The 27,831-nt window shown below is 39.3% G+C and overlaps 1 protein-coding gene across 1 annotated transcript in view; it reads left to right on the forward strand.

The window, feature by feature from the left end:
- Positions 1-21,646, forward strand: part of LOC124776089 — a 147,669-nt gene extending 126,023 nt beyond the window's left edge. Inside the window, exons 10-12 of the mRNA XM_047250930.1 lie at positions 688-765; positions 7,164-7,241; positions 20,602-21,646. Of these exons, the coding sequence (XP_047106886.1) occupies positions 688-765; positions 7,164-7,241; positions 20,602-20,692 (247 nt within the window). The 3' untranslated portion in view covers positions 20,693-21,646. The remainder of the gene's footprint in view (positions 1-687; positions 766-7,163; positions 7,242-20,601) is intronic.
- The last annotated feature ends 6,185 nt before the right edge of the window (positions 21,647-27,831 follow it).

A 27,831-nucleotide genomic window follows, 5' to 3' on the forward strand; every position in this document is an offset into this window, starting at 1 on the left:
CTTTGTGAAATGGTTTATAAGAGGCAAGCCAATTCACTATGGTTTCAATTGGTGCTGTTTACTACATCTAATGGATATCTCATCAAATTTGAGCAATATGTTGGAGCAAGTCAAAGAGATCCCCATAAGCCATGGGACATTCTGTAGTTGAAAAGCTCTGTTTGGGCTACATCCCTCAGAACAGCACAGTGGACATTGATAATTAATTTAACTCTTTTTCTGCTACATGAAATCTCTTACTTCAGATGGAATCAAATGCATAGGAAACCTGAGAAATGACCGCTTGGAGAAGGCACCCATGTTAGATATAAAGAAGGCACCATGAGGTACTACTCATGTTTTACATGATACAGAGAGTTCTATGACACTTGTAAGATGGAACGACAATAGTCAAGTGACTCTGGGGACAAATGTATTGGATGAAGGTGTATTAGCTGAAAGTTCATGCTTGAGGTGAATATATTTACTATGCTGAGAAAGCTCAAAATCCACTGATGACTTACAACATTGGCTTTTGAAATTTGTAGTATTTGTTCCATGCACTTATAGCCACATTGTGTTAATAGGAGGTGAACTTGCATGGAGTGTCATAAATGTTTTGTAAAGAACAATTTTGAACTTTGTTTATATGTTTCTGCAGGTCTGAGTACTAATTAATGATGAACTTCTTTTTCTTTTCTCTTTTAGAGATGAATTCAGTGACGTAGCACGTGAGCCTGCATATCATGTACATAGAGAGCCCATTGGAGTTCTTCGTTGTCGAAGGTTTGGGTCAAAGTATATATCTAACAATAAAAAATTAATATTTTTTATTATATGGAGTATCAGTACAGTTAAATTTTTATGGTGGTTCAATTGTAATGTTCTCACCATTGTAAGCAAACAAATATTATACCTTATTTTAGTATTAGATCCAGTAATCCCATAGTAAGAGCAGTGGGATCATTGTGGCTTCTTGTAGTGTTGAACAAGGCAGATTCATCAACTTTACAGTATTTCTTTCGTGCACAATTAGTCGTATGGTCTATGTTGTATTTGACACATTGTAGGGTAGCAGTTAATAAAATAAATTTATTTATTTAATGACCTTGTAAATCTAGTATTGTACTACGTACAGCAAGTCACCCCTTAAGTACTACAAACATTTCTTATGGAAAACACAATGTTTTAGTTAGTAATATTATATTTTACAATTATAGCATCAAAGAGTGGTAGGATGGCTCACGAAAAACCAGCCCCAAGTACTAGAAGCACCCGTCAATTGTCATCAGCTCAGTAAATATTGATTTTTGTATTAGCTTATTTGTTATTTCTTTATTATCTGATTATTATAATAGAGGGAAACATTCCACGTGGGAAAAATATATCTAAAAACAAAGATGATGAGACTTACCAAACAAAAGCGCTGGCAGGTCGATAGACACACAAACAAACACAAACATACACACAAAATTCAAGCTTTCGCAACAAACGGTTGCTTCATCAGGAAAGAGGGAAGGAGAGGGAAAGATGAAAGGATGTGGGTTTTAAGGGAGAGGGTAAGGAGTCATTCCAATCCCGGGAGCGGAAAGACTTACCTTAGGGGAAAAAAGGACAGGTGTACACTCGCAAACACACACATATCCATCCGCACATACACAGACACAAGCAGACATTTGTAAAGGCCTTTTTAGATATATTTATCTGATTATTACATTTTTATCTATTTCTTTTTGTATCTGCTTGTGTCGGGGACCAACTCGTATGTAATTGGCGAGTGGTCTGCTCGGGGGCCAGTTTATTATGTGCCAACCTGTACAATTTTGCTTTTTCTAGATACTCCTTCACAGAATAAAAGCACTGCCCAATCCATTCATCTTTTACTTATTATTTGAATGTATGCTGGCCCTTACTACAATGGTTGGTCCAGTGAAAAATGTTAAATATGTATTATTTGCAGTCTCCTGAGTGAGAATGCCAAGTTTCCATCACTTCCAATAGATAGCATAGCTGCAGGACAGTTTCAGAATAGCGTCTGTAGGTGAGCAACGTGCCGTCATTGAATTTCTCACTGCAAAGAAAGAAACAGTGGGGGATATTCACAAAGGCTTGTGCATAGTCTTAGGAGCATCTGCTGTCGACAGAAATACAGTTAGTCGCTAGGCATGGAGGGTGAGGTCATCAGAAGGTGGTTTGGCGGAGCTCCACGATTTTCAGTGGTCAAGGAGACCATCCACAGCTGTCACACCTGATATATTGCAGTGAGATGATGATGTCATCCACGAGGACAGGCACATTACAACTCAGTAGTTGGCACTACATCTGTCAATCAGCAAAGGAAGTGTGGATGTGATTAGCCACACTCTGGGATACCACAAGTGTGTGCAAGATGGGTCCCACGGTGTCTGATGGTGGATCACAAATTGCACAGAAAAAACATTTGTCTTGATTTGTTGCAAGCTGAGGGAGAGGCCTTCTTGTCCTGGATTGAGCCCAAAACAAAACAACAGTCTATGGAATGGCGCCATTCCCATTCCCAACAGAAGAAAATATTCAAAGCAACTGCTTCGCCAGTAAGGTCATGATTAACATGTTCTGGTACTGTGAAGGTGTGATTCTCATTGATGTGATGCCATGAGACGGTGCCGTTGATTCAGAAGCATATGTCAACACATTAACAAAACTCTAGACACGCTTCTGGCGACTTTGAGGCCACAGCAACCCAGGAGATGTTTTGATGCAATTCGATAACATTTGGCCCCACACAAGTCAGAGGACTGCTGAACACCTCGCTAAATAGCATTGGACAGTGTTACCCCATCCACCCTACAGCCCTAACCTAGCCTCCCTTGGACTTCCTCTTTGTTTCGGCCAGTAAAGGCTGCCGTTCGTGGAAGACATTTTGAGGACCATGAGGAAGTGATTCACACAGTGAAGCACTGGTTCCTCCACCAGGACAGGGAATGGTACCAACAGGGTATACACACCCTTATTTCACAGTGGAGGAAGGACATTGAACAGGATGGAGATTACATGGAAAAACACAGTGTATAGATAAAACCCCATTCTTTCATGTGTGTAATTTTCATTATGTTTAATAAAAAATTGTTGAAGAAAAAAAATTTGGTGCATTACTTTCTGGGCAACCTTCTTATTTTTATGTACCTCAGTAATGCATTATGCAGTTTACTGTTAGAATGGAGTATACATTTCTGGAATGCAGCTGTATTTGTATGTTGAATATGTACATCATTTGCTTGGCTTGTAAAATAGCTGTGTATGGATTCATTATGAGAGATACATTGATCGTTAATGTTTAATTTTCCTCATACAATTATTACTTTTTCTAATATGAACAGTCAGGAAAGTGGTACAATTTTCTCTTCTGTAAAGAGCTACTTGCATGATGTTCTTTGGCCTACATCTCATACTAATCTAATTATCTTTTTCTGGTGCCAAAGATACGCCTGGCTTGCTCAACAGTTCCCCCTGGAATACTACACCATATTTCAGTAATGAGCAATCATATGCGAAATAAGCAGCATGGGATTATTGTATAAGATTCAGTTCCTTAGATTCCTTAACTTTCTGTTCCCTGAACTGTTGTTTATTTAATTGAAGCATATCTACGAACTGCACTAGATAGATTACCATTGTTCCCAAAATTGTGACACTGTAGTGAGATAGATTACCACCACTCCTCAAGTTGTGACACTGGAATGAACATGGGATTTTTTTTGGTAATAAATAGATCAAATGCATTACTGTATGCCGAGAAGTAATCTTTTGCTAAGTCTGAAAGATCAGATTTTAGACATGCGGTTTGGCAAAATACTGAAACTGCATGTAGTTTTTTCCCAGAAAATTCTAGACTGGCTTAGAGATAAAATTTGATGCTGTTTTTAAGACTGCAGGAACTGAGGAACAAAGAAAATTCTTAATGATTGAGTTGCTTTGCAGAATAAAATGAAATTTTGTTGCCTGTTGTAGATAGTCATTGTCAGTCTGCAAGTTAAGAGCACAGTTCATTGTAGGTATCACATCTGCACATAACTACATACAATGAAGACCATCTCAGCTACTGTGTTCTTCTCTATTTTCCTATTTTCATACCCACAAATATTTAATTTTGGTTAGCATTTTCATTATCAAGCATTTTCTTGTAAGTAAATTAAGACAGTGAAGGGTTAATTTACAGCATTCATTTGCATGCAGTAAAGTAACAAAATTTACAGTTTACAGACTGGTCAACTTTGTTATAACATAGTTGCAAATCCTCTGAAAAATCAGTCTGAAAGTTAATTTGAGCATCCTCTTGCTTTACTAGGCACGTTCCATTTGAACATGGTATGCTCTTGCCTTCCTCTGAATGATACCCTCCTAATACATCCCGATGCATCTTAAAACATATGACACTGTAAGCCCATAACACATTTTTGGTTCTAAGAGAAAGAGATTTTCACTTTGACACAAGGAATTTGCAAAACTTTTTGTTGTATTCTTTAAGATCGATATATTAAATTAAAAAATGTGAGGAATCTTTAATCAGGCAGCTGATTTCAGGATATCTAGAGCCTATAATAACTCGACATTTTATTCTAGTATTCAGAAGTCTAAATATGAATTAGAAGAAAGGAATCTCTGGACTAAAAACTTGCTGAATCAATAAGACCAATTCCCTATAACTGAACAGGTATGGTCTTCGTCATTGTGTCTGTAAGAAGAAGTTACTATAATTACTCATGACTCTTGTGGGTTGGCTCTGTATTTGGGCAACATCTTCAGATCATGCTGATTATCTATGGAACATGGAATTAACAATATTTTGAGAAGGAAAATTGCTACTCACCATATTGTGGTGATGCTGAGTCACAGATAGGCACAACAAAAAGATTTTCACACTTAAAGCTTTCGGCCATGGCCTGTGTCAACAATAGACACACATTCGTACACACACACACAAACACAATTCACATACATAATTGCTGTGTCAGGCTACTGAAACCACACTGCAAGCAGCAGCACAAGTGTATGATGGGAGTGGCGACTGGGTGGGGGAAAGGAGGAGGCTGAGGCGGGGATAGTATGGTGGAGACGGTGGACAGTGTAGTGCTGCAGGTTGGGTGGCAAGCAGGATAGAGGGGGGGAGAAGTGCCGGATTTGTTTGTAGGTAATGCCTTCAAAGAAGAAGTAATTGTGGATGAGGATATAGTTGGTCATGGCAACTAGGAAGGAGATCGTTGGTTTGGAATCCGTCGGGCATTGGGAAAGGTAGCTTTCAATAGCTGGAAGGCCATGGGCATTAGGAATGTTAGTGTACAGTGACGAGCAGGGCAGTGTGTGGTAAAGGGACAGAAACTGTGGCGAGTTGGTGGAGGAAATGGTTGGTATCTTTTATATAATAGGGTATGTTCCAGGTAATAGGTTGAAGGTATTGGTCTACGAGAGCAGAGATTCTGTCAGAGGGGGGAACAGTAACTGGCCACCCGTACCACTCCTCGCACTCCTACCTTCTACATGCTTCCTAAAGTCCATAAACCTAACCACGCAGGATGCCCCATTGTGGCCAGTTACTGTGCCCCCACTTCCAGTCACTAACATCACCTATCCCATCAAAGGCAGGGTTGCCTGTCAAACCAGTCATGTGGCCTACAAGTTAAGCTGCAACCACTGTGCTGCATTCTATGTAGGCATGACAACGAACTACCTGTCTATCCGCATGAATGGCCACCGACAAACTGTGGCCAAGAAACAAGTGGACCACCCTGTTGCTGAACAAGCTGGCAAACATGATATCCTTCATTTCAATGACTGCGTCACAGCTTGCACCATATGGATCCTTCCTACCAACACCAGTTTTTCTGAACTGCGCAGATGGGAACCTTCTTTGCAATACATCCTATGTTCCCATAATCCTCTTGGCCTCAACCTTCGTTAGTCGCTGTCCTAACCCATCCAGCCCCTTCCCTCCTCCCATTCCAGCACTACACAGCTGTCATTCCACCACCACCCCAATTTTTTTATTTTATTTTATTTTTTATTTATTTCCCTCTATTTCTTTCCTTTTCTGCTACTCCCCCCGCCCCCCCCCCCCCCCCCCCCTGCCCACTCCACAGCTCTCTCTTGCCTGCCACCCAACCTGCAGCACCACACTGTCCACCATCCCCACCATACTATCCCCCCCCTCCCTGCCCCAGCCTCCTCCTTTCCCCCACACAGTCGCCACTCCCATCATGCACTGGTGCTGCTGCTCGCAGTGTGGTTTCAGTTGCCTGAGACAGCAGTTGCGTGTGTGAGTTGCGTTTGCATGAGTGTGTGTGTGTGTGTAAGTATGTGTGTCTATTGTTGACACAGGCTATGGCCAAAAGCTTTAAGTGTGCAAATCTTTTTGTTGTGCCTATCTGCGACTCAGCATCTCTACTATATGGAAAGTAACAACTTTCCTTCTCAGCATATTGTTACGTTTCATCCTGAATTTCCATTGTTTGAACATGGAATTGACTAACTTACACCTTCATAGTGGAAATAATCTTTTGTCATTGTTCATCTGAGCAGTGGAAAGTTTATAATAGTTTCTTTAAATTTTCACCCAGTCGCCACTCCCATCATACACTGGTGCTGCTGCTCGCAGTGTGGTTTCAGTTGCCTGAGACAGCAATCGTGTATGTGAGTTGCGTTTGTGTGATTGTGTGTGTATGTGTGTGTGTACGTATGTGTGTCTATTGTTGACACAGACCATGGCCGAAAGCTTTAAGTGTAAAAATCTTTTTGTTGTGCCTATCTGCGACTCAGCATCTCCACAATATGGTGAGTAGCAACTTTCCTTCTCAGAATATTGTTAATTCCATGTTCCACAGATAATCAGCATGATCTGAAGATCTATCTGTGTAGGAATGCAGTTAATAGTACTAACATTTCAACTTACAACTTATATTTATTATATCTTAGATTCATTACTCCACTGTGTATTTTCCATTATTTGATTTTAATTTCTAAAAGTTAGACACAAACAATTGCATCAGAAAGGAATTAAATTTCAGGCAATTCATTTGATTTGTCATATTTTTTATATATTGTGTGATTTAAATAAATTCATTCATATTGTAAATAGTTTAAGTTACCAATATTGCATTTTTCCCAAAAAAAAAGTATAATACTTTTCTTATGTATATATACATTTTTAGTTACAGTGGGCAGTATGCCTATCCTCTTCCTCAGCGAAATCCTGAGAGAGCTCATAGAAGATCTTTCCTAGATATGAGGTAAGACTATATTATTTAAAGTTCTAGCATAAGTCAAGCAGTGTACACTTCACTGAGTGTACAGCATGAGCTCATAAATGAAACTTCCTGGCAGTTTAAAACTGTATGCAGCCCTGAGACTCGATCTCAGAACCTTCACCTTTCGCAGGCAAATGTCCCAAGTTTGAATCTCGGCCCAGCTTAACAGTTTTAATCCGACAGAAACAGCACACTCTCCACTGCAGATTGATAATATGATTCTGAATGAGTTCATAAGTATTTAACTTGAAAGTTCTCTCATTTGTGGAGAAAGAAAAAATAGTGTTCTTTTGAATGCAACAGTAAGAGAAATCTTTCAGGTATGGAGCTCATAGATTTGTGAGTGAAGCGCACACTATCTGTTCTTATGTTGCACAGTTTTTATTATTTAATGTAATCTTAATAGTTTTGCGTATGTGACTAATTGAGTGAGTGTCTTGTTTCTTATATTTTTAAGTTCGATGCAGGTGGCTATACTATACTAAGGGAACATAGCTACCAGAATATCCAACAAAAACCCACACAATTAAATGTAGTGGAGGCTGAAGTAGCCCTTTAGGAGGAGAAAAGAACCAGCATATGTAAAACATACCACTCAGAATGCATTTCAAATAGGTGCCCACAGGGTACACGGCAGAAAGAAGTTGGGAGTTAAGAGCAGCATTTTAGAGGTTTAGATGTTGATAGGAACCATGGGCCATGGATCTTGCCATTGGAGGGGAAGCTTGCATGCCTCAATGAAACAGATAGCCGTACCGTAGGTGCAACCACAACAGAGGGGTATCTGTTGAGAGGCCAGACAAACATGTGGTTCCTGAAGAGGGGCACGTGTGGTTCCTGGAGAAGGGCAGCAGCATTTTCAGTAGTTGCAGGGGCAACAGTCTGGATGATTGATTGATCTGGCCTTGTAACACTAACCAAAACGGCCTTACTGTGGTGGTACTGTGAACGGCTGAAAGCAAGGAGAAACTACAGCCGTAATTTTTCCCGAGGGCATGCAGCTTTACTGTATGGTTAAATGATGATGGTGTCCTCTTGGGTAAAATATTCTGGAGGTAAAATAGCCCCTCATTTGGATCTCCAGGCAAGGACTACTCAGGAGGACGTTGTTTTCAGGAGAAAGAAAACTGGTGTTCTACAGATTGGAGGGTGGAATTTCAGATCCCTTAATCGAGCAGGTAGGTTAGAAAATTTAAAAAGGGAAATGGATAGGTTAAAGTTAGATGTAGTGGGAATTAGTGAAGTTCAGTGGCTGGAGGAACAAGACTTCTGGCCAGGTGAATACAGGATTATAAAATAGGGGTAATGCAGGAGTAGGTTTAATTATGGATTTTAAAAAAAATAGGAATGCGGGTATGCTACTACAAACAGCATAGTGAACACATTATTGTTGCCTAGATAGACACGAAGCCCACGCCTACCACAGTAGTACAAGTTTATATGCTGACTATCTCCATAGACAACGAAGAGATTGATGAAATGTATGATGGGATAAAAGAAATTATTCAGATAGTGAAGGGAGATGAAAATTTAATAGTCATGGGTGACTGGAATTCAATGGTAGGAAAAGGAAGAGAAGGAAACGTAGTAGGTGAATATGGAATGGGGGTGAGGAATGAAAGAGGAAGCCACCTGGTAGAATTTTGCACAGAGCATAACTTAATCATTGTTAACACTTGGTTCAAGAATGATAATAGAAGGTTGTATACATGGAAGAAGCCTGGAGATACTGACAGGTTTCAGATAGATTATATAATCGTAAGACAGAGATTTAGGAACCAGGTTTTAAATTGTAATACATTTCCAGGGGCAGATGTGGACTCTGACCACAATCGATTGGTTATGAACTGTAGATTAAAACTGAAGAAACTGCAAAAAGTTGGGAATTTAAGGAGATGGGACCTGGATAAACTGACAGAACCAGAGGTTGTACAGAGTTTCAGGGAAAGCATTAGGGAACAATTGACAAGAATGGGGGAAAGAAATACAGTAGAAGAAGAATGGGTTGCTTTGAGAGATAAAAATAGTGAAGGCAGCAGAGGATCAAGTAAGTAAAAAGACAAGAGCTAATAGAAATCCTTGGGTAACAGAAGAGACATTGAATTTAATTGTTGAAAGGAGAAGATACAAAAATGGAGTAAATGAAGCAGGCAAAAAGGAATACAAACGTCTCAAAAATGAGATCGACAGGAAGTGCAAAATGGCTAAGCAGTGGTGCCTAGAGGACAAATGTAAGGATGTAGAGGCGTATATCACTAGGGGTAAGATAGATACTGCTTACAGGAAAATTAAAGAGACCTTTGGAGAAAGGGAACCACTTGCATGAATATCAAGAGCTCAGATGGAAACCCAGTTCTAAGCAAAGAAGGGAAAACAGAAAGGTGGATGGAGTATATAGAGGCACTATACAAGGGTGATGTTCTTGAGGACAATATTATGGAAATGGAAGAGGATGTAGATGAAGATGAAATGGTAGATATGATACTGCATGAAGAGTTTGACAGAGCGCTGAAAGACCTAAGTTGGGGTAGGTATGATACTACGTGAAGAGTTTGACAGAGCACTGAAAGACCTAAGTCGAAACAAGGCCCATGGAGTAGACAGCATTCCATTAGAAGTACTGATAGCCTTGGGAGAGCCAGCCCTGACAAAACTCTACCATCTGGTGAGCAAGATGTATGAGACAAACGAAATGCCCTCTGACTTCAAGAAGAATATAATAATGCCAATCCCAAAGAAAGCAGGTGTTGACAGATGTGAAAATTACCAAACTATCAGGTTAGTAAGCCATGGCTGCAAAATACAAATTCTTTACAGACGAATGGAAAAACTGGTAGAAGCCAACCTCAGGGGAGATCAGTTTGGATTCCGTAGAAATGTTGGAACACGTGCGGCAATGCTGACCCTACGACTTACCTTAGAAAATAGATTAAGGAAAGGCAAACCTAAGTTTCTAGCATTTGTAGATTTAGAGAAAGCTTTTGACAATGTTGACTGGAATACTCTCTTTCAAATTACGAAGGTGGCAGGGGTAAAATACAGGGAGTGAAAGGCTGTTTACAATTTGTACAGAAACCAGATTGCAGTTATAAGAGTTGAGGGGCACGAAAGGGAAGCAGTGGTTGGGAAGGGAGTGAGACAGGGTTGTAGCCTATCCCCGATGTTATTTAATCTGCATACTGAGCGAACAGCAAAGGAAACAAAAGAAAAATTTTGCAGTAGTAATTAAAATCCATGGAGAAGAAATTAAAACTTCGAGGTTTGTCAATGACATTGTAATTCTGTCAGAGACAGCAAGGACCAGGAAGAGTAGCTCAACAGAATGGACAGTGTCTTGAAAGGAGGATATAAGATGAACATCAACAAAAGCAAAATGAGGATAATGAAATGTAGTTGAATTAAATCGGGTGATGCTGAGGGTATTAGATTAGGAAATGGCTTAAAGTAGCAAATGAGTTTTGCTATTTGGGGAGCAAAATAACTCATGATGGTTGAAGTAAAGAGGATATAAAATGTAGACTGGCAATGGTAAGGAAAGCGTTTCTGAAGAAAAGAAATTTGTTAACATCGAGTATAGATTTAAGTGTCAGGAAGTCTTTTCTGAAAGTATTTGTATGGAGTGTAGTCATGTATGGAAGTGAAATGTGGACGATAACTAGTTTAGACAAGAAGAGAATAGAAGCTTTTGAAATGTAGTGCTACAGAAGAATGCTGGAATTAGGTGGATAGATCACATAACTAATGAGGAGGTACTCAATAGAATTGGGGAGAAGAGAAATTTGTGGCACAACTTGACTAGAAGAAGGGATCGGTTAGTAGGATATATTCTGAGACATCAAGGGATCACCAGTTTAGTATTGGAGGGCAGCGTGGAGGGTAAAAATCGTAGAGGGAGACCAAGAGATGAATACACTAAGCAGACTCAGAAGGATGTAGGTTGCAGTAGGTACTGGGAGATGAAGAAGCTTGCACAGGATAGAGTAGCATGGAGAGCTGCATGAAACCAGTCTCTGGACTGAAGACCACAACAACAACAACAACAACAGCATGAAGGGCATACATGAACATCCACATCTGTTGTCTCTTCTAAAAAATCTGGATGCTAGCATTACATTTTTTAATATGTTACAAAAAATTTAAGGTGTTCTCAGTAAACTGGTGCATAATTAGACAAATACTCTTTAATTTTTGCACATTTTGTCAGATTTACATCAAGTTAATCAGTTTTAGAACTTTGGTTGTTAGAAGCATCAGCTTATATTTAAACTGTTTATATTTCAATGTATAATTTAATCCTACTCCCAACATCACCACTGCTGAAGCCCAGGCTATCCGTGATCTGAAGGCTGACCGATCCATCGTCATTCTTCCGGCGGACAAGTGTTCCACGACCATGGTACTTGATCGTCGGGAGTATGTGGCTGAGGGAATGCGTCAGCTTTCAGACAACACTACATACAAAGTTTGTCAAGGTAATCCCATTCCTGATGTCCAGGCAGAGCTTCAAGGAATCCTCAGAACCTTAGGCCCCCTACAAAACCTTTCACCTGATTCCATCAACCTCCTGACCCCACCAACACCCCACATCCCTACCTTCTACCTTCTTCCTAAAATTCACAAACCCAATCATCCCGGCCGTCCCATTGTTGCTGGTTACCAAGCCCCCACAGAACGTATCTCGGCCTACGTAGATCAACACCTTCAACCCATTACATGCAGTCTCCCATCCTTCATCAAAGACACCAGCCACTTTCTCGAACGCCTGGAATCCTTACCCAGTCTGTTACGCCCGGAAACCATCCTGGTAACCATTGATGCCACTTCCTTATACACAAATATTCCGCATGTCCAGGGCCTCGCTGTGATGGAGCACTTCCTTTCACGTCGATCACCTGCCACCCTACCTAAAACCTCTTTCCTCATTACCTTAGCCAGCTTCATCCTGACCCACAACTTCTTCACTTTCAAAGGCCAGACATACCAACAATTAAAGCAAACAGCCATGGGTACCAGGATGGCCCCCTCGTACGCCAACCTATTCATGGGTCGCTTAGAGGAAGCCTTCTTGGTTACCCAGACCTGCCAACCCAAAGTTTGGTACAGATTTATTGATGACATCTTCATGATCTGGACTCACAGTGAAGAAGAACTCCAGAATTTCCTCTCCAACCTCAACTCCTTTGGTTACATCAGATTCACCTGGTCCTACTCCTAATCCCATGCCACTTTCCTTGACGTTGACCTCCACCTGTCCAATGGCCAGCTTCACACGTCCGTCCACATCAGACCCACCAACAAGCAACAGTACCTCCATTATGACAGCTGCCACCCATTCCACATCAGACGGTCCCTTCCCTAAAGCCTAGGTCTTCGTGGCAAACGAATCTGCTCCAGTCCGGAATCCCTGAACCATTACACCAACAACCTAAAAACAGCTTTCGCATCCCGCAACTACCCTCCCGACCTGGTACAGAAGCAAATAACCAGAGCCACTTCATCTCCTCAAACCCAGAACCTCCCACAGAAGAACCCCAAAAGTGCCCCACTTGTGACAGGATACTTTCCGGGACTGGATCAGACTCTGAATGTGGCTCTCCAGCAGGGATACGACTTCCTCAAATCCTGCCCTGAAATGAGATCCATCCTTCATGAAATCCTCCCCATTCCACCAAGAGTGTCTTTCCGCCATCCACCTAACCTTCGTAACCTCTTAGTTTATCCCTATGAAATCCCCAAATCACCTTCCCTACCCTCTGGCTCCTACCCTTGTAACCGTCCCCGGTGTAAAACCTGTCCCATGCACCCTCCCACCACCACCACCTACTCCAGTCCTGTAAACCGGAAGGTGTACACGATCAAAGGCAGAGCCACGTGTGAAAGCACCCACGTGATTTACCAACTGACCTGCCTACACTGTGAAGCTTTCTATGTGGGAATGACCAGCAACAAACTGTCCATTCGCGTGAATAGACACAGGCAGACAGTGTTTGTTGGGATTACCCTGTGGCTAAACATGCCTCGGTGCTCTGCCAGCACATCTTGGCACAGTGTTACACCGTCCGGGTTATCTGCATACTTCCTACTAACACCAACCTGTCAGAACTCCGGAGATGGGAACTTGTCCTTCAGTATATCCTCTCTTCTTGTTATCCGCCAGGCCTCAATCTCCACTAATTTCAATTTGCCGCTGCTCATACCTCACCCGTCTTTCAACAACATCTTTGCCTCTGTACTTCTGCCTCGACTGACATCTCTGCCCAAACTCTTTGCCTTTACAAATGTCTGCTTGTGTCTGTGTATGTGCGGATGGATATGTGTGTGTGTGTGTGTGTGAGTGTATACCTGTCCTTTTTTCCCCCTAAGGTAAGTCTTTCCGCTCCTGGGATTGGAATGAGTCCTTACCTTCTCCCTTAAAACCCACATCCTTTCGTCTTTCCCTCTCCTTCCCCCTTTCCTGATGAAGCAACCGTTTGTTGCGAAAGCATGAATTTTGTGTGTATGTTTGTGTTTGTTTGTGTGTCTATGGACCTGCCAGCACTTTCGTTTGGTAAGTCACATCATCTTTGTTTTTAGATATATTTTTCCCACATGGAATGTTTCCCTCTATTATACTCATATAATTTATTATGGATAGATAAAAAATCTGCTCATTATCTGGTTGTAGGAGAAAACACATATGAAAGATAATGGAAATGCACAAGCTTTCAGAGCCAGTGGCTCCTTGTGGCAGAAGAGTTGAAATCCTGGGTCAGGAGAGGTTTACTGGATGTCATACCATCCAGTAAGTCTACCCTGATCCAGGGTTATGGGCGACTTTTTCTATAACTCAATTTCTGTGGTGTGCGTACTGTAAGACCTTCGGTACACACACCGTCAGATTATTTGACTTGTCGCTCTAACGAAGTAGGCGAGTGTCGGCAATATGTCTCGTGGTCTTATCGTGGCATGTTTTATCTTCTGCCGTTAGGTCAGACGATAGAAATACCACTTGCACGCTTAGAGTAGCAGATTGACGGTGACCAACTTTAAACAGAACTTGATTAATTTTCACACACATTTATTAAATTAGTAACAATCATAAACCTTACTTAACTTGATTCTGGATGCTATTTACAATTGACAATCTGAAGTTCCTTTGGTCTTGGTACGTTAATCTTATTCTCACATATCTCTGATACTTGACAACATGTCTCTACATTTATCTTCATGGCTATGTACAGGAATATGATAATCTTGTTAGGTGCAGACTGAAACTTGACTACAGACTAAAGCAGACTGGTACAGACTGATGCAGAATGACTAATCGGAGGTCTGTACACTCGTTATAATACCTCGAGCGTTCAGGTATCACTGCACGAGTGTGATCCGCGAGGAGAAACGGTTCTACTTTAGCAGCAACCTCATTGGCTGTGTTACATATTAATAAGTGGATCGGTGGAAGCAGAATTTGGTCCGTCTCTAAGACTGTGCCATCTCGTAGTGCGGAGACGGACGAGCGCTGTGCCTGCGCTTTTGTGCTTAGCGGGGCGCGCTCTATTGGGAAAGTTGTGTATGCGCTGACTACGCGAAACTATGTACACAACAATTTCCTAAACCTTTCCAGTCCTTTTCCTAGATCACTCTTCCTTTCCTTTGAACCCTTCTCCCAGAACAAGGTGCCACTGGCTCTGAAAGCTGTGCATTTCCATATCTTTTGCACATTTTCTCATGCCACTGCGTGACTGAGTAGATTTTTTATCCATCTGTATTATATTTTCAAACATGAATTATTTTGAAACTTCCTGGCAGATTATAACTGTGTGCCGGGCCGAGACTCGAACTCGGGATCTTTGCCTTTCACAGGCAAGTGCTTTACCAACTGAGCTACCCAAGCATGACTCACGCTCTGTCCTCACAGCTTTAATTCCACCAGTTCCTCGTTTCGTGCCTTCCAAACTTTACAGAAGCTCTCCTGCAAACCTTGCAGAACTAGCTCTCCTGAAAGAAAGGATATTGCAGAGGCATGGCTTAGCCACAGCCTGGGGGTTGTTTCTAGAATCTTGGGTAGCTCAGTTGGTAGAGCACTTGCCCGCGAAAGGCAAAGGTCCTGAGTTCGAGTCTCAGTCCGGCACACAGTTTTAATCTGCCAGGAAGTTTCATATCAGCGCACACTCCGCTGTAGAGTGAAAATTTCATTCTATGAATTATTTTCTTTAACGCATAATGTATGTACTCTTAACTTCTCTGTAAGGGTTTCCAGGTAATGGTTTGGCCTAGCCTTTTTTATTGCTTTATCACCCACATTACTACTTTTTGATCCTTCTTAATATTGAGAAGTTGGCAAAGAGCTTACCAGCAGTTTTTAGTCTAATTGTCTTTGGCCAAACACTTTGCACATCAAATGTTGTTGCGATCTATGAATACCACTCTTAGTTTGTTGTATTGTTCTTTAATACTGCATTTAATTCCTTGTATACCTATCTCCTCTATATAATATCATGGATTATTGGACTAGAAGTAATGTAGAGGCTTCCGGCCTTTCAAATTACATTTAATGTTTGATTAGCGATTCCCTCTTCACTGCTGCCTCAAAGTGAATTTTTTCCAACCTGATGAAAGCACCTTTGAAATGCATATTACATATGTACGTTGTACTTACACTTGAATTTAGAATGTTATTGAAATGTTTATGTAATTGGTGGGTGCTGATTCCAGGCTGAACATCAGTTTTTGATCTCATTAAAATGCAACATTTCAGTTATGTTCTTCAAGGTGTGTAATAAATTAACTGGGGGATGGGGGTGCACAGTGTATTGCATTTCTAGTGGTATCATAAAACTCCTGCATGCAAAATTTTTACATTGTTTTCGCCCTAAAATACTTCTGACAGGTGTTGGGAAAAAGGGAGGGAATATGTGGCAGACTTTTTGTGGAGTACACTGTTTGCTGGAAATGGGTAACCCACTGTGAACCAGCAACTAGCTAGTGCAGGCCATGTTTTCATGCTGTAGTTGTGGAAATTGAACACCCATTCTCCATGTGCTGCTCTTTTAGCCTGTCATGGCAGTTCCTGATTGGCAGCTGCCCTCCAATCATACTGTGCTTCTCATACTAGGATTGGTGGCAATCAGGAGCTCTTGGATCCTGTGCTGTATTCTCTGTTGACATTATTAGGCTGCTTCAGGATATCAATTGCCTCTTTGTTTTGCATGTGCACACCCATGACTATCTTGTAAGTTCTCAGGCTTCCTGAAACTTTGCAGACTGCCCATAATCAAGATGGTACTCTGCAAGTGTTGATCTGTTTTTCTGCCCCAGTAGAACATTACACTCACACTATGCTGGTACCAACAGGCTTTCCGTATTCCTCAATGTAAGCAGCACCATACTCACAAAGTATCTCACACATGCCTGAGGTGCCTAGGGTTTTCACTGCATCCTCAGTAAATCATACAAAATTCTGTCTGCTGCAGGCACTGTTTTGTTGCCTGCTCAGCAGAACATCTTGCCTCCTCAGTCGATGGCATCTTTGACATAAAGTAAGTCCATCACTGGGGACTGTTCTTTTATTGCACAGGCTACAGCTAGACTCAAAGATGATAGTTCTGATGAATGTTACAGCACCTCTAATCTGGAAGCTATGTCTCAGTTGCTGGTTGTAACAGCCTAGCTGTACACTTGAGAACTGCAGTTGAAGACGTACAGCATCAGGGACATCTCACAGGATTTGTAGACCACACCTGACATCAAAAGATGATGTCCTTCTCACTACAGAAAGCATCATTTATGGAGCGGTTGTGCAACAGTTGTGACTGTAGAAAAATGAGGGTCTGCTTTTCAGTAAAGAAAACTTCAATTTAATGGCTGCCATGTTTTATTCAGAGCTGTAATGATTTCCGCAGCACTGTTACTACGCTGAATGATTAAACAACCTGTCACTCATGTAAATCCCTACCACACAACTCCAATATTGCTTGACAGCACTGTAGCATAATCAATTTAGGCACATTACATCTCATACTAATAACACTTCCAATGAAAATAACCTAGCATATGTGACCGCCGTTGACTACGCCTGTCAAATACATGGCCATTCACTTTGATTGTCACCATCCAACTTCAATAATGCACCCTCGTAATGCAGTTAACATTTTCTATGAATGTCTAAACAGTGACTTTACTCATGCAACTGCATTTGGCAATGGCCACCAGACAGCTTGTACAGGGATGACAATGGAGTTGCTCTACGAAAAGTTGATATTAGTTGGTTAAGATTGGAATGTTTATCGGTGCATAAGACCATAGTTGGTATTTTTCTTTTATACCTAGCAGCTCTTTTCTGAAATGCAAATATTCTATTCAAGTAGTCACCTTGTACACTTTGGATCAGGAAGCTCTGTGAGCTTATATTTTACCCATTGTAATTATGTACTTTTGGTCTCCCCTCATATCAAATAGTTATCAATATTCTTAACAATTTTGTACTGCTTATTTACTGGACTGTGTCACTTTATTATAACATATAGATTATAAGTTTCACTCTTTTGGATTGGAAATAGCACATACATTGTTTTACACTGATTTATGAAAGTATTGTTTTGTAGTACGTAAATACTTGTGTTTTTAATTTTAATATTCAAGGCTGCTTTATTTTCAAGTTCTTCCCTTTTTCTGAGTTGTACAGATAATTGCCATGCCATCAATATACGTCTTAAGTTTCTAGTTGCATCTAGGATTTTTACATCTCTTGATAGTGAATGTAAAACTGATATGAGATTCATAGAAAAAAGAATATGATTTGATGAACAGTCGGTATAAAGATCAGCTTACAGTGCAGAGGAGTTTGAGTATGTGGTTATGCCATTTGATAGCACTTTCTTTATTAAATAAACACTAATATTTTCGAACCTAAGTTCAGTGAAAAACGGGACATTGCAGAAGCAAAGAAGAGATACCAACAAACCATGGGCAAGAAAATAAGTGACATTACCAAACCAGCAAAGTTAGGAATAAAGTATCCCACATAAATGACTGTATCATCTCACAAATGTAATTCAATTCTAAAAATGTGTTATGACCATAATAAAGCTGTAAAACTATTGTGTGACCTGTACTACCTGATTTATCCCAAGATGGCATTCATTCTTGAATGTGAGACAGAAAAAGCTACCTCTCTTAGGAGAAAGTAAAGTGGTTAAACAAATAGCTACTAATAATGGATATGTGCCATTCAAAACTGGCCGTATCCATCAAAACGTAAAAAGAAGAGACAGTGAAAGTTAAGGTGGCTAGAAACTACTATCTTCAAGATTGGCATCATAGGTGACAAGATAGAGGATAGGTGTGTATTCTGCAGTGTGTATTCAGTTTGCAATCAGATTGAGAACTGAAACCAGTAGAGCCAAGACTGAAGGAGTTAAGAGAAACTTTACCAATAACTCACACAGATTTTGGTAGAAAAAGAAATCATATTTAATGCATGTTTAAATTGGACATATTTTGAAATACTGCTTGTACATCTGAAATACTGCTTGTACATCTGGAGGGAAAACCAGCACATAGCACATTGACACAACACATCATAAGGTCTTTGAACCTGGCTATGTGTGTATGGAATGTGATAAATATTTGGTCTCTCAGAAGAGGCAAAGAAACACTTCAGACATTTATTTGTTTCCAAGACAGAATGAAAGCAGTGAAGCAGGTCATCAGAAAGTTTTCCGTCTTGAAAATGAAAACAAAAAACTTTCCTTCAATTAAAGCTATGGATGCCATAGCAAAGGATTAAATTACTAAAGAGATAGAAGGAAACAGAATACAGTGGAGGAATACCAGGTGGTTCTGAATCAGCAAAGAAAATACTCTTACAGTGTAGTTCAGGTATTCACTAAGCAGTTCAAGTATTCACTAAACTATGATCTCGAGTTTAAAAAAGTATATTTTATGAGACCCAATGTTGATCTCCCATCAATACCTCTTCTGCAGCCTTATCATCAATAAGAGTCTGAAAATAAAACTTGAAACACGCAAAAATTTTCAGGCGATGATGAACTACATGCCTGTACATTTGTCATGAGTTCTATAACAATTTATCACATTCCCAGACAGCTGCAATTACTATGGGTGTAAGAAGAGCAAGGGGAGAAAGAAGAGGATGTTGTCGAAAAAGGGGACGAGGAAGACTTTAAAATGCAAAATACAATGGCACAGGACCACAGGAAGAATGTTCTTCAAGGGATACCACAGAAGGAAATGATTATGACTCTATAGATACTGACTTAAAGGGAATTGTAGAAAGTGACTATGAATAATCTCTCATATTTGTTGGAACCACACCAGTATATTTTGACTTAATTTGCTATTAACCTATTATTTTTCAGTTTCTTATATTAATTTATCTTTAATTATTCACATATTCTTATTTTATAATGAACAAGTACTATATATATCATGTCATGCACCAAAAACCCTTAAAAATGTAGTACAGTAAATAAAATGTTTTGCACTTGTAACTGTTTTACTGTAAAAAGTTATATTATAAAAAATAATGTAGGCCTCTAAAATCTCTAAACATAACTACAACTACACACAGATGAACTGACCATTAGGAGAAAGTAACTGATGTTTCAGTGGCAAACTGCACAATTTCTAAGTAGCCATTTAATATTGGCAGTCATTTACTCAGTTTATTTCAACAAGCACTCGTACTCTCTGCTCCTTGTTGGTCCTTTACTGCCAAGTTATTACATCTGTCAGTACCTGAAAATGCTTTTAATTCCGAAACACTTTGGAATGGCTTAGAAGGTAAAATATAGTGACAAGTTATTTTATATATCCCATCAGTCCAAAAATCTGCAAAGCTGGATTATTAAAAAATAGAGAAAAGTTAAGAGGTTTTGTACAACCAAATGAAATTGTCAAAAATTTCTTTCTCTGTTGCAACATTCAATTGACATGAATACCAGTTATGTTGTCAAGCCATTGACACATCATTTGAATTTGTATATTGTCATTATGTGGTAGATTCATATTGATAACACCAAGTCTTGCCACCCATGATGATTTTATTCCTGTTAATTCACGGCAACTGTTCACACATTGTTAATTTTGTTTGAGAATCGAGGTGCGTGGGACAAACTTTGCACACACTTTTCTCTTCAGATTTTGCTTCATTGTGATTTGTGACACGACTTAACACTATAATAACTGCACTGATCTCACTTACATGAGAGGAATAAAATCAGTCTCTAAACTTTTTGGACAAATGGTGTGTGTGTGTGTGTGTGTGTGTGTGTGTGTGTGTGTGTGTGTGTGTGTGTGAAAAATCACTTGTCACATAGTTCTTACCTTCATTTTGTTGCAGACCACACATTTATCGTCGAACAGCATATCCAGAACAACCTTTTTATGGCTATGTTGATGGTGGAAATATGTTTTTCATGAATAGATACTAAAATAATTTTCCACTCAGGAACATCATCTACAGTAAGCAATGTGAGAAATATCTTTCCCTTTTGTGAATGAAAAGTAAAAATGCGACTGGTGCTGCTGCTGTTATCTAGTTACTTTGTTGGTTTTAATGTGTGTTAATTATTTTTGTTAGTAAAATAAAAATCTACATATTGTAAATGTTGGTAAGTTGGCATTTCTGTCTTCTCAGGTAACCCATCTGTGTCAGTTACCTACATTATATTAATTTCAACTGAATGCCAGTGCTCAACTTCTTAAATATTTTAATTATTTAATTTATCCACACTTTAAGTCTAGTTAATAATTTTGTTTAATGTGACCATTGTTATTCTGGCATATAAATTATTCCATGGAGAAATCTGAAATATTGCCCTCAACTGTAGTTCTGAAGCACTTTAGTTCCTAAATTATTTAATATTAATTTCATTTCAATCAATAGATCCTAAATGAATTTGAATGCATAGTTTGTCTATAATTTGTTCTAATTGAATGTTTACATATTTAATGGAAATGATTCAAATAATTTTATTGTATTTACTTTTTAAAAAACTGATATATTAGTAGAAAAAACGTCTTCCAGCAAACAGTTGTGTTTTAATTTGACTTCATATGTACTTTCCTCTTGACTCTTACAATCATCCATTTAATTAATATAACATGTAAATGAAAATTTGCAGATACACTTTTGTCTGTGGCAGGACTGTATGTAGAATTATTCACAGCTACATTAGTATTTTAATACAATTTATTGTTTCACATATTCTGGAAGCTCTGCTACATGTAGCTCCATTGTCACAAGAGTGAATCCTTTTTATGTTTGTTCATCATAAGTTTTGTAACGCAATTAGATATTTAGCTTTCACAACTTGATTTTTATCTAAGCTTTATATTCCACATATACAGTCTCATTTCTACAGAAATTCATATAATATTTTGTGAAATTGATGTTGTGACTTTATTGCTAAGATATTCTTAATAAGCACTTGCATTTTTATTAGTGTACAGTTTTTGCAATTATTGTTTTATATATGTTCTCAATAAAGGTAGAACATGAAGAGAAGAAAGTAATGTTTTATTTCTATATTTGAAACATATTCTACATCTACATGTACATGGATACTCTGCAAATCACGTTTAAGTGCCTGGCAGAGGGTTCATTGAACCACATTCGCAATTCTCTATTATTCCAATCTCGTATAGCAAGCGGAAAGAATGAACACCTATATCCTGCCGTAAGAGCTCTGATTTCCCTTATTTCATCGTGGTGATCGTTCCGCCCTATGTAGGTCTGTGTCAAAAAAATATATTCGCATTCGGAGGAGAAAGTTGGTGATTGGAATTTTGTGAGAAGGTTCCATCGCAACGAAAAACGCCTTTCTTTTAATGATTTCCAGCCCAAATCCTGTATCATTTCTGTGACACTCTCTCCCATATTTCGCGATAATACAAAACGTGCTGCCTATCTTTGAACTTTTTCGATGTACTCTGTCAGTCCTATCCGGTAAGGATCACACACCGCGCAGCAGTAGAATAAGAGGACGGACAAGCATAGAGTAAGCAGTCTCCTTAGTAGGTCTGTTACATTTTCTAAGCGTCCCGTCAATAAAACACAGCCTTTGATTAGCCTTCCCCACAACATTTTCTATGTGTTCTTTCCAATTTAAGTTGTTCGTAATTGTAATACCTAGGTAGTTAGTTGAATTTACGGCTTTTAGATTAGACTGATTTATCGTGTAACTGAAGTTTAACGAGATGACCTCACACTTTTCGTTATTTAAGGTCAACTGCCACTTTTCGCACCATTCCGATATTTCTTCTAAATCGTTTTGCAATTTGTTTTGAACTTCTGATGACTTTATTAGTCGATAAACGACAGCGTCATCTGCAAACAACTGAAGACAGCTGCTCAGATTGTCTCCCAAATCATTTATATAGATAAGGAACAGCAAAGGACCTATAACACTACCTTGGGGAACACCTGAAATCACTTCTGTTTTACTCTATGCCTTTCTGTTAATTACTGCGAACTGTGACCTCTCTGACAGGAAATCGCAAATCCAGTCACATAACTGAGACGATTTTCCATAAGCACACAATTTCATTACGAGCCACTTGTGTGGTACAGTGTCAAAAGACTTCCGGAAATCTAGGAATACGAAATCGATTTGAAATCCCTTGTCAATAGACACAGCACTTCATGTGAATAAAGAGCTATTTGTGTTTCACAGGAACAATGTTTTCTAAACCCATGTTGACTGTGTGTCAATAGACCATTTCCTTCGAGGTAATTCATAATGTTCGAAGACAATATATGTTCCAAAATCCTGTTGCATATCGACATTAACGATATGGGCCTATAATTTAGTGGATTACTTCTACTACCTTTCTTGAATATGGGTGTGACCTGTGCAACTTTCCAGTCTTTGGGTATGGATCTTTCGTCGAGTGAACGGTTGTATATGATTGTTAGGTATGGAGCTATTGCATCACCATACTCCGAAAGGAACCTAATTGGTATACAGTCTGGACCAGAAGACTTGCTTTTATTAAGTGATTTGAGTTGCTTCACTATTCCAAGGATATTTACTTCTACTTTACTCATGTTGGCAGCTGTTCTCGATTCGATTTCTGGAATATTTACTTCGTCTTCTTTTGTGAATGCATTTCAGAAGGCTTTGTTTAGTAAATCTGCTTTGGCAGCACTGTCTTCGATAGTATCTCCATTGTTATCGTGCTGAGAAGGCATTGATTGTTTCTTGCCGCTAACATACTTCACATACGACCAGAATCTCTTTGGATTTTCTGCCAGGTTTCAAGACAAAGTTTCATTGTGGAAACTGTTATAGGCATCTCGCATTGAACTTCACGCTAAATTTCAAGCTTCTGTAAAGGATAGCCAATCTTGGGGATTTTGCGTCTGTTTAAATTTGACATGTTTGTTTCGTTGTGTCTGCAACAGTGTTCTAACCCATTTTGTGTACCAAGGAGGATCAGCTCCGTCATTTGTTAGTTTATTTGGTATAAACCTCTCAATTGCTGGCGATACTACTTCTTTGAATTCAAGCCACATCTGGTCTACACTTATATTATTAATTCAGATGAGACATAATGCATTATGTGAAGACGAAATTTAATTTTCTCTGCTGTCATACATGTGATTATACATTTTCAGGTACAGAATGATATACTGAAGACTGTTCTTTTCTATTTAGATCACAACATAAATGATCTGACAGATAGCATGGGCAGCAATCTGCGACTGGTTGCTGATGATACTGTAATGTACAGGAGAGTGTCGTCTCTAAGTGACTATGGGAGGATACAGGATGACTTGGATAGAATTTCTATTTTGTATAATGCAAGGCAGTTTGCCCTAAATGTGAAAAAAGAAATTTAATGCATATGAGTAGTAAAAACATTGTGTATACTCAAATACTGTATTAATGGTGTGCTACTTGACACAGGCGTGTCAATTACATGTCTAGGTCCAATATTGCAAAGAAACCTGAAATGAAACAAGAATATCATGTCAGTGATAGAGAAGGCGAATGATTGACTCCAATTTATTGGGAGAATTCTAGGAAACTGTAACTTACTTGTACAGGAGATAATGTACAAAACACTTGTAAGACTACTGCTTGAGTGCTTGGGATCTCCACAAGGTCACTTAAAAGGAAGACATTGAGGTCGTGATTTGCTAATGTGTTATCAGTAGGTTTGATCAAAACACTAAAGCACGCATCATGAAGAAGGCGGCCCAATTTTCAGTCGTTCTGCGCATCCCCCTCTACTTTCCACTGGCAGCCAATAATATTCAGTCTCTTTCAGGGCGGCTAGCACAGAGTTACAGCTAGAGAGCAAGGATTTCGCAAGTCAGGTGACGGCAATATATGTGAATTGCTTCACATGCAGGCGAGGCGGATTATTTACCGCATTTATAACTTTTTCAAATGTGAATTTGAAAGCAGGTCTCCTACTGTTGACATTTGAAAACACAAGAATCGACTGCAGAACCATGCGGTGTTGGCAAGAAAACTGTAAAAAGAATTGTAAACAAAAGTGCCAGAGCTGTAGGAATCGTAGAAACAGTTGGTTTCGTGTCACCTGGAAAGCATCGAAATCGCAAGAAACCCGAAACACAAATGGATAGTTTTAACAGCGATGTTGTAAATGGAATGATGAATGCCCGACCAGGAAGTAGTTCAGCAGTGTATTACTTTGATGAAACATGGCTCAATTGGAATCATTCAAAGAAAATCTGCTGGAAAATGAGTGATGGTACTGGCAGTTTTAAAGTTCTCATAGGAATTGGTTCTCGGATAATTATTCTGCATGCTGACTCTTCTTTTGGTTTTGTTTCTGAGAATAATCTTATATTTACGTGTAAGAAAAACAGCAGTGATTACCATTTGGAAATGAACGCTGCCATTTTGTGATGTGATTCACAATACTTGCCATACCTTTGCTTCGAAGTCTGTCATTGCCAATTATAATTCAACTGTTACACAGAAAACACCAAGTACAAACACTAGAAAAGCGGATATTTTTCCCTGGGTGAAAAATAAAAATATTAAGCACCGTATAAACCAGACTCTGGCCAATCTCCTGCAGCTCATTAATTTATACAAGTCACGTGAGAGAACGTACAAATTTGACTTCCTTGCACATGAATGGGGTCACATAGTTTTGCATTTACCCCCATGCCACTCTTAGTGTAGTCCCATACAATTAATTTGGACAAATGGTTTTAAGGCTGTGTGGGAGAAAAAACAAAACATTCAAGATAACATACAGTAAATCGCTTGTGCATGAGACAATAGATAATGAGGCAATAGACATTTCACCTGTAGTGTGCGACATGCTGAAAAGCTTCAGAAAGAAGAATTTGACAGGGAAGTGATAATGGATATAAACCTTGAACATATCATCATAAATTTACAATCAGATTGTTCACAAACTGACTTAGATAGAAGTGACAATGGTATTATGATATAGACTTTGTAACAAAATAACAATATTTCTTAGTTTTAAAGACTCATGTTTTAAAACGTGTGTGCCAACTGGTTCAAGAATTTTTCACAGAGCATAACTTAAATCCTTGGGTAACAGAAGAAATATTGAATTTAATTGATGTAAGGAGAAAATATAAAAATGCAGTAAATGAAACAGGCAAAAAGGAATACAAACATCTCAAAAATGAAATCGACAGGAAGTGCAAAATGGCTAAGCAGGGATGGCTAGAGGACAAATGTAAGGATGTAGAGGCTTATCTCACTAGGGGCAAGATAGATACTGCCTACAGAAAAATTAAAGAGACCTTTGGAGAAAAGAGAGCCACTTGCATGAATATCATGAGCTCAGATGGAAATCCAGTTCTAAGCAAAGAAGGGAAGGCAGAAAGGTGGAAGGAGTATATAGAGGGTCTATACAAGGGCGATGTACTTGAGGACAGGATTATGGAAATGGAAGAGGATGTAGATGAAATGGGAGATACGATACTGCGTGAAGAGTTTGACAGAGCACTGAAAGACCTGAATCGAAACAAGGCCCCAGGAGTAGACAATATTCCATTAGAACTACTGACAGCCTTGGGAGAGCCAGTCCTGACAAAACTCTACCATCTGGTGAGCAAGATGTATGAGACAGGCGAAATACCCTCAGACTTCAAGAAAAATATAATAATTCCAATCTCAAAGAAAGCAGGTGTTGACAGATGTGAAAATTACCAAACTATCAGTTTAATAAGTCACAGCTGCAAAATACTAACGCGAATTCTTTACAGACGAATGGAAAAACTGGTAGAAGCCAACCTTGGGGAAGATCAGTTTGGATTCCGTAGGAGTGTCGGAACACGCAAGGCAATACTGACCTTACGACTTATCTTAGAAGAAAGATTAAGGAAAGGCAAACCTACGTTTCTAGCATTTGTAGACTAATGCTGGAATTAGATGGATAGATCACATAACTAATGGGGAGGTACTGAATAGAATTGGGGGGGGGGGGAATTTGTGGCAAAACTTGACTAGAAGAAGGGATCAGTTGGTAGGACATGTTCTGAGGCATCAAGGGATCATCAATTTAGTATTGGAGGGCAGCGTGGAGGGAGACCAAGAGATGAATATGCTAAGGAGATTCAGAAGGGTGTTGGTTGCAGTAGGTACTGGGAGATGAAGAAGCTTGCACAGGATAGAGTAGCCTGGAGAGCTGTATCAAACCAGTCTCTGCACTGAAGACCACAACAACAGCAACATCCTTTTAGCTATGCAGACTATAACGTTCAAAATATTGCCCAAGGAGAAGTTAAGCTTCTCCCATCATGTTGTATGCTTTCATAACATGCAGGAATGCAGCTGGATGAATTCGTCAGAAGTCCGATATTTCCACATGTAAACCTCTTTCATTTTCAAGGCATGAACTGGATAAGGCCATCAAATGACAGTAATTGTTACTTGTTGAGATATTGGTGGTTTTCGATGTTGTCGGTCAGCATTCCGTCAAGTTATTCGCAGATGATGGTTAATTGTTTGCTTGTTCAATGGATTATAAATGCGGTCCTTCCCAATAATATCAAACACGCTAGTTTACAATCATAATGCCTGTTAACAACGAAAAGTATGACAACTTACTGACAATTTTTACTATAGTCTTTCACATTAGTCTTTTCTACCGTTAATTCTTTTTCACATGCAGTGATTACACTTAACTACAGTTAAACACATACACACCTTGCAAACATTTGTATTAAATATTTACTTATAATGCACTTCCAATCACAATAAATGTTAATTATTGTTTGCAGTTTCAGTCACCTTATTGTTAGACAATTGTCATTTTGAGAAAAATTGTGCTTCATGTCTTCACAAAGCTGTGTCAGCTGTTCTCTCTCCCGACATCATGCAGAGTAAATCTGTGGAGCAGTGGATGCAATGTCGTCACGACGTGAATTAATATTTCTCTCATGACGATTGATCGAAATTGGTTTTAATATTTATTATTCCTGTCATAAATTTATACATATAATAGAATGTACTGCAGGCAAACGAGCCTGACTGTTGTCTGTAGCAATGCAATTCAGCAACGTGGAACTTGTTTTTCCGCTCTCTTCTGCTGTGCATGTGCAGTT

The sequence above is a fragment of the Schistocerca piceifrons genome, chromosome 2 (assembly GCF_021461385.2).
Source record: "Schistocerca piceifrons isolate TAMUIC-IGC-003096 chromosome 2, iqSchPice1.1, whole genome shotgun sequence".
Lineage (NCBI taxonomy): Eukaryota > Metazoa > Arthropoda > Insecta > Orthoptera > Acrididae > Schistocerca > Schistocerca piceifrons.